We start from the raw sequence: 15,296 nt of genomic DNA on the forward strand, positions 1-15,296 counted from the left end.
TTATGATTAAAATCGTGATCAAAATATTTTGTCACGAATTTTCTTGGATTTGGACTAGAAGTACCTTGAAATAATATCTCTAGTTGTATTGATACATATATCATTTTCAATTTTGAATGCGTAAAAACATTTATTAAGTTAATGGGTCAATGGTTCAAATTATTGCTTGGATACTAAGGTTTCCTATATAAATTTTCTTTCGTAGTCGTTTTGTATATGATTTAATTATTTAATAAAATCTACTGTTTGTAAGGACCAAGAAAAGTTATAATCATAATGGTATAAGGTCTTCGATAACTAGCAAATTTATAGAAGAGAATCATATAAATTTGTAGTATAGGTTGATCACAGACGTCGTACAGGCTTTCGAAGTCATTGGCTTTGGTGAAAAATATGTGAAATATTTCGAGTGTACTCATATTACTTATTATATGCATTTTATAGGAAATTTGGTAGACAAAAATAGTACGTAGAGTATGAATTACTATTAAGTAGTTCATATTAAAATAATTTGTTTAAACATTTATTGTACTGCGTTACCAATTTAGAGAAGTAGCCGACAGAACATGTAAAATAATTTTTCGATATTTTATCACAATATTGAATATTTAGTAAATTTTAACTGCTAAAAATATGATATGACTATAAAATATTTTTCCTAATTTATAAAATATGAGGAAATACATTCTAATATAATATAAATAAATTGTAAAAAAAAACTTTCGATGAGTTTGAAACTTTTGTTTTAATTTGATTTCTAAGTTTATACAATAAGTATTGAGTAGTCATTTTTTAATCTCAAATTTAAGGCATTTTGACGCTTTCAGAGTCAATAATAAATATATTTTTAACTATTTGACTTGGCAACCCTATGTGTGCTCCATGATGTTGCTGAAAATCTATATCACATTGCAGTAAAATCAATTGGGACATATTCTATATTTACATGGTAGTAAGACAAATTAATATAAAAAATGGCCAGTGTAAGTGAAGAAAGTACCTCCAAAGAAAGTTCTGATAAATTAGTGCCCAGTAATAATACGGGGCAAATAGAAGCAACAGCGGATGATAATGTTGATGTAAGTACGATTTTATTGGAATAAATTCCTAAAGTAAAAGCTAGGCAAAAACCAAGACTATTTATGATACATTTATTAAATTAATAATTTCCCATGTATTTTAATTTAGTAACAATAACATTTTCCATAGATGTACCGCTCGATATAGTTATTTCTATAAATTAGGTCATTTAATTTTTTAGATCAATGCACAAATCGACGAGCAACGTCGTCAAATGCAGCCAACTAAATTGGAATCATTTTTTGCAATAACAAAATCATTGATAATAAGGGCTTTAGTTGTTTATTTTATAACGTCAATGTTTCGTCAACCATCGGCGCCCAAAACTGATGCGAATACTCCCGCAGGAGTTGCTCGTACTTCAGCCGTGAATATGTTTGCAAACGGTACAGTATTAGATATGTATTCTTATTTATCAGAAAAAGAATTCTTGGATAACCTCGATGACAGTAAATTGATCTGGAAACTTACTGGACTTGTTTATGGAGATTGGTATGGAGGACCAAATAAGGATGGCACTTATACATTTACAACAGAATTTGTGCCTTCAGAGGAATTAAAAAATAATGGTTCAATATATCTCCATGTATACATAGTGCAATCAGGAAAGTCCCCAGATCCAAAAGATAATAATAACTATGCTGGTCCGTACATTACATATGGCAAGAAAATGGTTAATAAATACAAAAAGTTAAAATATATGAAAACTCACAACTTGTTAACCGGTCAAACTGAAAAATCAGAGGAAGAAATAATAAAAGCAGAAACATTGAAAGAAGAAATTGTATCACACTGGCATCCAAATTTAACAATAAACATAGTCACTGATCAGACTAGTTGGATGCAGGGTAGTGTACCTCCACCTCTAGATGAGTTCATCTATTTCTTACCCGATGGTAAGCAGTACAAGCCAGCTGTATTTGTTAATGATTATTGGAATATGATGAGAGATTATATGCCCTTAAATAACACAGTCACTAATCTTCAATTACAATTGACATTTCAACCATTAAGTCTTTTCAAATGGCAACTCTATACAACTCAGGCCATGCGAGATAAGTTAAGTATGTTCTCAGCATTAGGAGCCGAGGAACAAGATGAGGAACAGGATACTATAAAAGAATTGCTATTGGACACATCACCTTACCTGCTGGGTTTGACAATAACAGTTTCAATTTTGCATTCCATTTTTGAGCTGTTAGCTTTTAAAAATGATATCCAGTTCTGGAACAATAGGCAATCACTCGAAGGTCTCTCTGTGAGATCTGTATTCTTCAATGTTTTTCAGTCAACTGTCGTGCTTCTTTATGTATTAGATAATGAAACAAATGTTATGGTAAGAATATCATGCTTCATAGGCTTATTGATTGAGATTTGGAAAATTAACAAAGTAATGGATGTTAAAATAAACAGAGAAGACAGAATATTTGGAATACCTAAGTTGACATTTACTGATAAGGGATCCTATGTGCATTCCAGTACTAGAGAGTATGACACCTTAGCATTCCGGTACCTCAGCTGGGCTTGTTTCCCACTTCTGATAGGATATGGAATCTACTCATTGCTTTACCAGGAACACAAAGGATGGTACTCATTTGTTCTCAATATGATGTACGGATATCTATTGACTTTTGGATTCATAATGATGACACCACAATTATTTATTAATTACAAATTAAAGTCAGTGGCCCACTTGCCGTGGCGCATGATGACATACAAATTCTTAAATACATTTATTGATGACATCTTTGCATTTGTTATTAAAATGCCTACTATGTATCGCATAGGATGTTTCAGAGATGGTATGTATAAAAAATATTATTTAAATTATAGAATTACATAAATGCTCAAATAATTTAATTTATTCTTTAATTTGCAGATATTGTCTTCTTTATATTCTTATACCAGCGTTGGATATATAAAGTTGATCACAAGAGAGTTAATGAATTTGGCTTCTCTGGGGAAATGGAACAGCAAAAACAATCTGAAAATGGAAATCTTGCAATCACCGAAGGAGAACAACCTACTGATAAGAAGAATGATTAAATAGTAGTGATTTTTAGCTAGTATAATTGATATATTGCATACCAAGTGAAAAATAGTATTCGTGGTAGCTGGCTTGTGATCTTGTAAGATTTTCATAAGTCTGTTAAAAATAAATGTACAAAACACAAGCATTTAATATAATAATGTCATTGAGAGTCTTCCTTATTCTCATGTCATAAGGATTGATGTATAATTCATATAAAAGACATGCCACATTGATTACCCTAAATTTAAATGTTTTAATACAATTTAAAGGATGAATTTAAAAACTAACATTTAAAATTTTATGATACAGCTTCTTTTAATTTATATCTTAATGTTACAATTTATTTATTGCAATGCTGTAAAAATGTAGACATATTCTTCCTGGAGATTTGTTAAGAAATTATGAGCTCAAATCTTGTGTGTTTAATGATAGTAGTTTACTTCTAATGATGTGTGATAATTGTATGAATACTTATTATAAAAAGTGTTTGTTGTATTTACTGCAAACATTAGTTGCAGTATCATTTTGTTACTGATGTGTCATTTTATTCTATTAGAAATGAATGACTTTCTGAAATGATAACAGGTATCATTTAAACACATTACATTATGTAAATAATTCTCGCAGCATGTAGAAATGAAATAAGAGAGAAATTATTTTATAAATTTTCAAGCTTCTTTCATAATTTTCTAAATTTTTTCCCATGTTTATCAATACAAGATATGGTCTTGAGTGAAGTCCAAAATAATTATCTAGTTCCAAGCAGCCAGCAGACCATAGACTGTATTTTATATTTTGCAAATAGTTGAAAGCAATATTAGGATAATTTCAATTTTATTGCAGTAAATTTCATAGTTTCATGTCTTAATTTAGAAAAATTGTAAGTTTCTCAATTTAAGCAGATGGTTTATCAATCATAAATATTTTTTTATTTTTTTTAGTATATTTAGACTATATCTATTTCATTTCTTACTTAAGATTATTGTTATTGACATAGATTTCTATAAAGATTTTCAATAAAAAATAAATATATGAATTCAACTCAAATATCAGGTATATTTTTAAAATACTTAACAAAATATTATATTCTGTATCATAAATCTATTGAAACATATTTTCATTGTCTATTGTTAATTCTTTTTTTATGAACAAACTGCTAGTCTGAAATTCCTTCTCCTACATGAGGCACAGTTTCTGGTTTCGTTTATTATAAAAACTTTTCAGTGTTATACGTACCGCTGAAAAGTTTTCTTAATTGTATATTGTTTGTGATATAATTTTCATGTACATATTGATATTATATATCTTTAAAAATCTGAGAAATTAACATTAATTTTAAATGCATAGTGTTACCAAAAATAACTGCACATATGTAATGTGGAATTATTACAAGAATTATTTCGAAAATTCAAACATTTGATATTTTAGTAATCTAGTGAGTAATCTAGAGAAAATGGAAGTGCAGACTTGCAGTTCTTGTATACAGTATCCGGTTATGAGCAAGCAAATGTTGGGTGCATATTATTATAAATTACAATTTTAGATAAAGTTTAACATAAATTACTTTATTTACAGGATACACATTTTTCAATTTTGATTCCTATTATTTAACAGTATTTATCAATGATATCTGAATAGTTCGTAATTAATTTAATTTTTAAATTTCTTGTTTGCGATGTATATTAAATTGTTGTTCGAATGTTTCTATTATTATTAGAACCTCACCCACAACAACAACAACAACAACAGCCTGTAAATTCCCACTACTGGGCTAAAGGCCTCCTCTCCCTTTGAGGAGAAGGTTTTGGAACATATTCCACCACGCTGTTCCAATGCGGGTTGGTGGAATGCACATGTGGCAGAATTTCTATGAAATTTGTCCCATGCAGGTTTCCTCACGATGTTTTCCTTCACCGCTAAGCACGAGATAAATTATAATGACAAATTAAGCACATGAAACAGCGATGCACGCGTTCTAACCACTGGGCCATCTCGACTATAGCGTATATATATACCTCACCCACACCACCTTGGATTTTCCTATTAATACATTTCCAGCTCTGTGTTTTTTGAAGATATTTGAATTATAGCGACTGATTAATTAAGATTTGTTTCAATACTTATGTTTAAATGCAGGAACTACTGGATCGACTTGAAATTATTTGGCTGATGAGTCTGTTTTTTGAGGAACGTAAGGTTATGTATATTCACGTAACTATCATAATAAGCAGACCTGTAATCATAAACCTCAATCGTAGCTGACTTTGGTTTGTTTTAAAGAATTAGTTAGCCAGTGTAGAGAGTATGTAATATACTCAGGGGACAAAACACCTTACTACCTAAGGTTAGTAGATCAATGACTATGTCAGCGATGGTTAGTATGTTTTAAGGCGCCAATATCTATGGGAAGTGCTCACCCACTTATGATTAGGTTGCCCATAATGGGCTATTTGACAATGCGAAAAATAAATCGTGAATTATTGTAATCAGTGTATATTATGAGTTTAAAAATGGTTATTTACTAACGAAACTTGAAAATAATACTTAATTTATTCAAAAATCAATAAATAAAAATGCATTTTTTCAAAAGTTTGTCAGGTGACACAAAACGTTCCTGATTGGAAAAATTGTCGACCGCTGTATATATGTATTGTAGTGCACAACTATAAGCGGCAACACAGGCGCATACGGTGGTACGGCAAATCCGACACAGAAAGGCACAGGACCAACAGATTTACATGCTTTTCGAAGTGCGGTGAGGTACTTCCAACTTCCAGACTACTAAACCAAGCCCCTTAGAACGTAGCAATAACAGTCATTGCTATGAAATAAAATATCACGTTAAAAATAATATAATATTTATTTTACATTTATAAAATAAGATCTAAAGAGACAAGTCGCGTTGAGAGGTGGGTCGGTTGCGCGTAGAGGGCGCGGCCGGGGGCTCGTCTCCCACAACGATCACTTCATTTGAGACGATTCGCTGAAATCATTTAAAACTATTACTCAAACAACTTTACAATAATACAGCATTTCGGACTTGTCAAATAATGAATAAAAATATTTTAATTACTCATTCACCCATCAAACCGAAACACCCCCAATATTAAGTATTGTTGTTTGCCAAATCTGCCTAAATCTGAACATATTGTTTTTAATGAATAATTTCATTCTCTTCACTCATTCATTCTTTAACGTTGCTAACGTCATACGTTATTAACGCATTACGAATCACTAATAAATATATATAGTACACAATTTTTACTTACTACGTTTCGCAAAACAATAAGGCGTTGTTGTTGAAGAAATAAAGAACTTACCAACGATATTTTACTTGGTGGTAGGGCTTTGTGCAAGCGTCTGGGTAGGTACCACCCACTCATCAGTTATTCTACCGCCAAATATCAGTACTCAGTATTGTTGTGTTCCGGTTTGAAGGGTGAGTGAGCCAGTGTAACTACAGGCACAAGGGACATAGCATCTTAGTTCCCAAGGTTGGTGGCAATTTGACGATGTAAGGAATAGTTAATATTTCTTACAGCGTCATTGTCTATGGGTGATGGTGACCACTTACCATCAGGTTGCCCATATGCTCGTCCGCCAACCTATTCCATAAAAACACAAACATATATAAATATTTACCTGCCGGAATATTGGAGCTGTGGATCCTATCCTTAGTGTGGTCAGATCAACTGTCGGAATCTGATTCGTAGAATTCGTTGATGTCGCCATCACTCCCGTAATCGAAGAAATCGAAGTACTCGCTAAAAGTATTATCATTAATATTAAATACAAAAGTACTTTATTAATACAATATAAATAATTCTAGTACTTGAAGCTATCCTTTATACTTGATCTACGAATGTATCATTACCGACGTGATATCTCATAACACACAATGATGTTCTAGTAAACAGATATGTCATTAACGCGCAAAAAGTGAAGACTAGAAAACGTCCTAATTGGGACGTTTGCCTAGTCGTTTTCATCATAATTATGCCAGTAATACGTTATAATACATCATAATTATGTAGTTATACGTTTTGCGTAATAAAAACATTTAGTTATCCCTTTTACTTATTGTTTTTATCAAGCTATCCATTTTTTCTTTTAACGAAATGTAAAATAAGCGGCCCCCGGCGCGGCGCACTTTTTTCTGTTGTTTAGTATGAGTTATAACATATCTGTTTATTAGAATATCATTGATAACACATACAATATCGTAATCGAGACTAGTTCCAGTTAACGATATTGGTAACAAAATATTTTTATTTCAGATTACATTTGTTATAGACTCAAATCAAACCAAATCAAAACACTAATACTAATAGACAGACATAAATGTCCGATGTTTACACATTCACGGTTAATATTTATGTAAACTTACAAATCCGGGGTCTCCCCCTCCCCCTCCTCCTCCTCCTCGAATGATAGTTCGGCGCTTTCGTCTTCGTCGAATTCAGAAGAGTCTCTTCGTCTGCGAAAATAATTACGTAGAGTAAATATTGCAAGATATGATACTTAAGTTTAAATATTAATTTAATTTATTGAAATAATTGTATTTAATTAACATGACGTTGTATTTTTTAAATGTTAAAAAAGAGTAACTACTGAGTTTCTTGCCGGTTCTTCTCGGAGGAATCGACTTTCCGAACCGGTGGTAGCTTCACTTAATTGTAAAATGACGATCATCAAAAGTGCTTATAAAAGCCTACTTGAATAAAGTTTATTTTGATTTTGATTTTTTTTGATTTTGAAATGACACTAGTGTCCCGACCCGGCTGCGCATGGGTGCAATTTATTGATAAATGTATGTATGTGTAATATACTGATATTATACAAATGTAATTTATGCCCTATGGCAGCGTATACAGATTTGTAGTTTAGTAAAAGTGAAAAAAAAATTGAATTGGATCATTAGTGCCGCAGATTCCACACCACACAGCAAACAAACAACTTTAACCTCTTATAGTATCGTATAGGCTACCTATCGCTTTTTTGGAACAGTTTCAGAGATACAATGCAAGTGTGTAGACACAGTCGCTGTGTAGACACAACCCACTTATCAAATATTCTACCCTCAAAAAGCAGTATGTAGTATTTTGAGAGGCGGATGTGCTGTCTAAATTAAGAGATTGTTAATATTTTTAACTGCCAATATCTTTGCGGCGGCATTTTACTATTTTTTTATTTTATTTTTTTCTGTGTTTAATCCTAAACTTTATTTACGAATAGCGTCGAATGGCTGTATAAATCGGCAGTAACCGGTTTTATTGAATCTGGCTACATCTAAATCGTGTCGTACTATAATATCTTAGTAATTGACTACATTTTACTAATTTTGTTGCTTTTTTTTATTGGTTCGAAAACGAACTTGGCTGGCCCAATTTCGTGTTCCAAAGGCTAATGTATCGATTTGCTGGGAGACTAATTTCTAATTTCATTCGTATTTAATTTTAAGCCACAATCGTTTTTCCAAACTAGCCAAGCCATTTTATTACTTCTAGATCATCTCTCGTTATATGAGGTAACAAACTAACTTGATTCCAGTATATTATAATGGCAGGAGCAGTAAAAATAATGAAAAAAAAAAAATTAAAATACTTTTCTATTCATCTGCTTACATCCATTTTATTTTTGCCTTCAAAATTCCAACGAATTTCGGTGACATTAAAAACGCCATTTTTAAGTGACGTCATAATTTACCACAGATTATTTAAGTAATAGTTATGTCAATCGAAGGTCAAAGTGTATTATTTATCTTTACCTCCTGCCAATGATATCGGTTACAGATAGATATGTAAAAGCAAGCATACCGACTGGTTCTCGTGTTCAGTTGACTCGTCAGTTCGGATTCAAGTTCTGTGAACAACACAGCTTCATAATGTTAGCCATTTTTATTAAAAAAAATCATTTAAACAATTATTTATCGACAAACATATGCATCATTATTATATTATTAAAGGTATTATAATAAAAATATGTTTTGAACAGTTCAATGTAAAAAGGAATCATAGTCAAGTAAAAATAAATATTTGTCATCTATAATAGCTAATTTTATAATATAATCATTTCATAGTAGCACACAGTAAAAATAACAGTTAAATTTAATATTAAAATCATACATATTAAGCATTGAAGACATTATGAAGCTGCCTTGAGCACAAAATAATTTAAAATTGATATGAATTTATTACCTTCTCGACTTTTTAACATATCCCGTCTCTTTTTCTTCATTTCTTCTGTTAAATTTTGCACCATCTTTTCTATAAACGAGTCGAGTACTAAACTCCTGCATTCCGATGTTATGGGTGAACTGAAAAAAGCGATAATATTATTAATAATAACACATAACATCAGAAATGAATACAAATTATTTCCGTCCATTTCCGTCTACTGCTGGACATAGGCCTCTCCAATAGGCTATTTGACTGGTTTTTAAATTCCATTTTATATAGTTCAGGAACCCAGTAAAATTGTTTTTTATTTCTAGTACATATTTGCCGAAAAATATCATCTTAAAAATTCCATATTTAAATAGCGCGCAAAAACGCTACTTGGACAATATGGCGCTGCAATGGGGTCGGTGACGTCACTTTCCTGTATTTTAATCTGTGGTACATGTAGTAGAAAAGCAAAGTTTACAAGAAAGTGACTTCATCATAAGCCCGGCCAATCAAAATCGGTTACGTGACAAACGTTTGAAAAAATACATTTTTATTAATGGATTTTTGAATAAACTAAGTATTATTTTCAACTTTGTTAGTAAATAACCATTTTTGAACTCATAATATACACTGATTACAATAATTCACAATTTACTTTTCGCATTGTCAAATAGCCTATTGCACTCCACTGAGAATGTTCTTGGGCTAATTGCATCCAGAAGTCGTATATAAAATAAAGTTTAATTGAAATTTAATGGAGATTTATGATAATTGCTATAATATAATATTACCGGCATATCGGACAATCCATCTTCTTCTTCTTCCACGTAGTGATGCAGTATTTGCAGAATGTGTGCGAGCAGTTGAGTGTGATCGCTGCCACGAAAAGTTCCGCACATATACTGCACTGTAGTTCACTTTCCATTATTTCACCAAATTCAGCGAGTGTACTGCTTGTGCTCTCCTCCTTGGCGACTGGTTCCGAATTCATTAGGAGTTTTTTATTTTCACTTTCGACATTTTGGAGTTGACTTCGGACCTGGAATTGAATTATTTTTATTGTATTAATGCACAAAAAATATACTTTAGTTATAGACTTTATATACTTTAGTTGTAGAAGAAATTTATTTAAAATATTAATATATATTGATATGAAGTTATATGTCTGTACTTTGTGTTAAACAATATAACAAAAAAAAGAGGTTGCTTGTGTTTATGCTGAAAATATTTCAGTAAAGATATTAAATAAATAAGATTTTTATTAAAACTAGAGTAGAGTGTTTCATTATAGGGAGTATGTAACGAAATTATATTATTTCAGTGAGTCCACAAATCAGTAGGGCCTCCTGGGTATACATATATACATTGTTATTGTGCTAACTTATAAATCTTAAGAATTTAGGATCTCAGATGTTATGTACCATGTCCCTGTAGTAACACTGGCTCACTCGTCATTATAGGCGGTATATTATACGAATGGGGAGTGGAAGTTGGCTACCCAGTTGAGCCTTACCGCCAGTTAAATTAATTACATCTATATTTTTGGGTTGCAACAAATATAATAATAATGACGAAATTTTAACCATATCTTCTTAAGGCTCAAGACTGTTTCAGTGGTAGGAGAAGAAAAGTTTTAGAATAGAAACACATTAACATTTTTATTAATAATGTAAAATTATTTATAATGCGACAATGACATATCTTGAGATCTCAAGGACACATGTTGTCTTTGTTATTATACCATTTCAGTAATAATACTTATTTATCTTAAGTACTCACCTTTTCCAATTGTTCCTGTAGCGAGCTTATAACTTCACTTGATTGTTCAGCTTGTTTTTGTATTCTTTCAGCTGCCAGAGCTGCAAGCTCCACCTCTCTCTCTGTGACTCTTGCCTTAAAAATACAATGTCATTGATATGGAGCCGACATGGCCAAGTGGTTAGAACGAGCATCTTAATCGATGATCGCGGGGTCAAACCCAGGCAAGCACTAAATATATATGTGCTTAATTTGTGTTTATAATTCATCTTGCTTGTCGGTGAAGGATAACATCGTGAGGAATCCTGCATGTAACTAATTTCATAGAAGTTCTGCCACATGTGTATTCCACCAATCCGCATTGGAACAGTGTTGGAATATGTTCCTTCTCTTCAAAGGGAAAGAGGCCTAAGCCCAGTTACGGGAAGTGAAATTTACAGACTGTTGTTGTTATTGTTGACAAATTTTACATGTACAAGTAACTTTTCAATAGTAATCAATTTAAAACAAACCTTTAGTTCTTCGATAAATTTTTCAGAATTTTGTTGAGCCTCATTTAGTCTTTTCTGAATTTCTTCTCGTTCATGCAGCTAAAAAATATTTAATTTTATTAACAACAACCTAATACAAATAAATCAATTTGAAAGGCTTGATATTCTGATTTTATTCGACCATTGTGACTGACTGAATTACATGAAACCTTGTTATTAAAAACTAAATGTATTTTCTTGCAAACAATCATACCAGCTTTTCCATTTTAAATTTGTCCTCATTCTTAGCCTTTTTCATTTCCTCCATTTGATTGCTAAGTTGTTTTTGAGCGTCGCATCTCTGTTTTTCAGTTCGCTCAACTTGTTCCTCGAGGTTTTTCTTTATGTTGTTAAGTTCTTCCATCAACTCACATTCCCGTTGCTTTTTCTGTTCGGATAATATGTGGAGTTCCTAGAATCATGAAAAAATTACCATACATGTTCAGGAAAACACAGACATACAAAATGTATCATAAATAATATTTTTTTTATAGAAACTCTACAATGGTCATTAAGACCAAAGACTTAAATACTGTATTTAATAAATATGTATACAGTCAACTTAACATTATAACATAGAAAAGGTCTTGGGAACATTCTAAGTTGCTTTGTCAAATTTACCTTTTCTTTTTCTAATTTAAGTAACTCTGTTTTATTCTTCAGAAGTTCCTCAAACTCCTGTTTCTCTTTTAATCTCACTTCCTCTTGTTCAACCATTTTTGCTTCCAATTTGTCTAACATGTCCTGCTTCAATGAACTCTCTCTATTCAATTCCAAAAGAAAGTCTTCTCTCTCCTTTAACATTTTTTCTTTTAACAAATTATTCTCCTTAATGAGTTCAGTTTCGATTTCATTGTGTTTTTTTATTTGTTCCTACAAAATCAATTAAAAATTATATCAAAGCATAATTCATATATATTTTTTTATCTTTTTTGTTTGATGTTCTTTAACTGTAAACTTCATTATATTACAATTTAGCATTGAGAACTAATGAGTAATTTCTCTTTAATTTAAATTGCTAAATAGAATTATAAATATCAACAGCAACACTTAATGTGATTTTAATTTGATACTATAAATGAGACAATTATTTTTGTAGTACATAACAAAAAACATCTACTATACTCTAAATTTAAACCAGTCTAGGCACTGTATACAAAATAATTAAATAAGAAGCAGAGAATACATAGTTGCTTGCTTTAAACTAATTTATTAGTATGAGAAGTGTGGATTTTATGTTTTTGTACCAAATAGTAGTTAAAATAGGTATATCTTGAAGCAGTCAAAATTGTTTAAATATTATTTAATCACATTAGAAGTGATTTAAAACCATACAAAATACACTGTGTGGAGTAACTAGTTATACAATATTTATGGGTTGTTAAATTATATAAGACATTTTAAGTTAGATTATAGATGTTTACTTTAAGATCTTACCATTAATTCTGATATTCTTCCTTCCATATCCTGTTTCAAAGCTGCCAGTTGTGCATCTCGCTCTTCTATAAGGAGTGCTTTCTGTTTTTCGACTTCATCCTTTTTCCCTTTTAAATTCTCAATTTGAGATGCAAAATTACTTTCGAGATGATTAATTTTTCGTTTCATATCTAGTTGCAACTGTTCTTTCAATAAAATATTTGTGCTTTTTATTTGTTTTGTATTATGTATTTTATCTTCTATATGTCTTATTGCATAGTTCTGTGATTCCTCAAATTTATTTTTCATGTCATTTATCAAACTGGTACTGGTTGTATTGGGATCTAATTTGATTCGTTTTTTTGACGAAGGCATTAGTTCATTGTCATTACAAACAAATTTATATATAAACTCTTGTGTAGCTTCAAATGTTATGATGTCATTGTGTTTTATTATCTTTTGATTGCCTTTGCCGATTTTATTACCATTGATGATAATTCCAAACGAACTGTGGTCTTCTATTATCCAGTCAAGATTATTTTTTTTTAATTTACAATGGTTTCGAGATATCGCTACGAATGGTATGACTACATTGTTGCTGAGTCCACGTCCAATGGTAAACTGTAAAAAAAGACAATATTTTATGATTATTTTCGAAACAATATATTATTATATAAACATTAAATAATGTTAATAAGTTATAATTATTAGCTCTCTACAGGTTTACTCACATTTTCTGAAGTTACTGGAATTTCTTGAACATTGCTAAATTCTGCTTTTAAAGGTTTACAAGATACCAAAGTTGGGTAATTGTCTTGCATTGTGAATATTATAAATATAACACAATTTTTGTTTTTCTTCCCAGGGATTTTGCACCGCACAGCAGTGACCAAGGCTAAAAGTATATATAAAAATATGATAAAGATACGTGTAAACATAAGATTAAGTTAAAGTTCACTAAGTTTAAAATAATGGTGGTACTTAAAAATAAAAATGCAAAACAATAAAAAACTTATTTCTTCGAAAGAGCAATCACATACTAAATTGATGGTAAGTTTATTAAATGAACCTAATTTAAATTATGTTGATTTAACATCTCTATATAATGTTCATAAATATGTAAGTTTTAACAATCTTTTGAAGTGCACATAGAAAACTGACGACTAAAATATTATTATAAGATTGACATGTTCGAGTTTTTCTAAAAGAAGTCACATAGAAAATCGAAATTAATATTAAAGCTGCTTTAGTAATTAATAGTTACCTAATTTTATGTATCGATCAATTCAAATAATATACAGAATATTTGACTATTACTGACTTTTATGATGATGTTTACATTTGACTGTTTCAATTTAGATACAATTGATTTATTATTTTTTCACTGCTTAGGACAACTTTATGATAATTTTGAATTAAAGTTACTGAAGTATTTCAACAAAGTAATTATAATTGTTTTTCTATATATCACTAGTCAAGTTTTTTATTATTAGTATACGACATTAAAAAATGTTGACATACACAAAAAATATACTTTGTTTTAACTATCACCACTATAGCATTTTATTTATTTCTTTTAAGGCTCAAAACCTCATCTTTCCAAGTAAGCGCTAAGCAGTCATAAGATAAGTTGTTCATTAATATTTTATTTAAAAAGTTATTTAATTAACACTTAAAAATGTAGGTACTATCTTAAAAAAACGTTAGATGACAACTATACTTTTTTAGTAATGGCCACATTTCTCATAAAATATGAATAATTAGAAGGGCATTAATTTCTGTGTAGTAAAAAAAAATAAAAAAATAATTAATATAGGTTATTAATTTTTATAGCAAACGATTTGAAATGGACCATCAAGATTGATTAATGCATTGATGTCCAATGTATTTGGTAGCATTTTTACTTAACATGTTTGCAACTTTAAGTCGGAAGTGCTTGGATTGATTTGAATTTATATTTTGTTACCGTACCGTGTACCGTAACGTAATGTTAGTTAATCATTTGACGCATTTAATTTTGGATTAGATGTAGAAGAAATCGCTTTCTTTGTAAATCTATATACTTTGACCGGAATAATTTATATTTTCATAATTTCGTTGATGGTTGTAAATATATTGCCTTAATGTTGTTTTTTATTTTCAAATTATTAAATCGACATAGTTCCTAGTGTAATTAATTAATGTACACAGATAATAGCAATTCAATTCTTCTTTTGATCAGAACGTAAGTCGAAGTATGTGCGTCCTGCGAGGCTGAATTTCAACTTAGAATGCCATTGACATTTGTAGGATATTGTGTACATCGTCTCACGC

At 30.5% G+C, this 15,296-nt stretch overlaps 2 protein-coding genes across 4 annotated transcripts; one reads left to right on the plus strand and one right to left on the minus strand.

The window, feature by feature from the left end:
* Positions 1–825: 825 nt before the first annotated feature.
* LOC124531689 (cleft lip and palate transmembrane protein 1 homolog) lies at positions 826–4,811 on the plus strand. Its single transcript, XM_047106186.1, has 3 exons — positions 826–1,079; positions 1,262–2,882; positions 2,960–4,811. Exons 1-3 carry the CDS (start codon positions 975–977, stop codon positions 3,124–3,126), a joined length of 1,893 nt encoding a protein of 630 aa, XP_046962142.1. The 5' UTR covers positions 826–974; the 3' UTR covers positions 3,127–4,811.
* Positions 4,812–5,953: 1,142 nt separating this feature from the next.
* Positions 5,954–14,470, minus strand: LOC124531969 (probable E3 ubiquitin-protein ligase bre1). Of its 3 annotated transcripts, XM_047106571.1 has the most exons (13): positions 14,248–14,470; positions 13,715–13,878; positions 13,005–13,604; positions 12,189–12,440; positions 11,782–11,979; positions 11,550–11,627; positions 11,059–11,172; positions 10,071–10,318; positions 9,310–9,428; positions 8,929–8,974; positions 7,500–7,589; positions 6,755–6,876; positions 5,954–6,095 (listed from the first exon to the last, which is right to left on the minus strand). In XM_047106571.1, exons 2-12 carry the CDS (start codon positions 13,802–13,804, stop codon positions 6,801–6,803), a joined length of 1,911 nt encoding a protein of 636 aa, XP_046962527.1. In that variant the 5' UTR covers positions 13,805–13,878; positions 14,248–14,470; the 3' UTR covers positions 5,954–6,095; positions 6,755–6,800. The 3 variants fall into 3 exon arrangements, with proteins under 3 accessions (XP_046962527.1, XP_046962526.1, XP_046962525.1); XM_047106570.1 differs by lacking the exon at positions 8,929–8,974 and having other exon boundaries at positions 14,305–14,470; XM_047106569.1 differs by lacking the exon at positions 8,929–8,974.
* Between the last annotated feature and the right edge of the window lie 826 nt (positions 14,471–15,296).

This window comes from Vanessa cardui, chromosome 8 (assembly GCF_905220365.1).
Source record: "Vanessa cardui chromosome 8, ilVanCard2.1, whole genome shotgun sequence".
NCBI lineage: Eukaryota > Metazoa > Arthropoda > Insecta > Lepidoptera > Nymphalidae > Vanessa > Vanessa cardui.

Coding starts and splice junctions, on each gene's coding strand:
- LOC124531689 (XM_047106186.1), top strand. CDS start 975: ATGGCCAGTGTAAGTGAAGAAAGTACCTCCAAAGAAAGTTCTGATAAA. Junction 1,080..1,261: donor CAGCGGATGATAATGTTGAT/GTAAGTACGATT, acceptor TTAATTTTTTAG/ATCAATGCACAAATCGACGA. Junction 2,883..2,959: donor CATAGGATGTTTCAGAGATG/GTATGTATAAAA, acceptor TTTAATTTGCAG/ATATTGTCTTCTTTATATTC.
- LOC124531969 (XM_047106570.1), bottom strand. CDS start 13,804: ATGCAAGACAATTACCCAACTTTGGTATCTTGTAAACCTTTAAAAGCA. Junction 9,429..10,070: donor ATGGATTGTCCGATATGCCG/GTAATATTATAT, acceptor CGCTTTTTTCAG/TTCACCCATAACATCGGAAT. Junction 7,590..9,309: donor TATGTTAAAAAGTCGAGAAG/GTAATAAATTCA, acceptor TTATTTTCGCAG/ACGAAGAGACTCTTCTGAAT.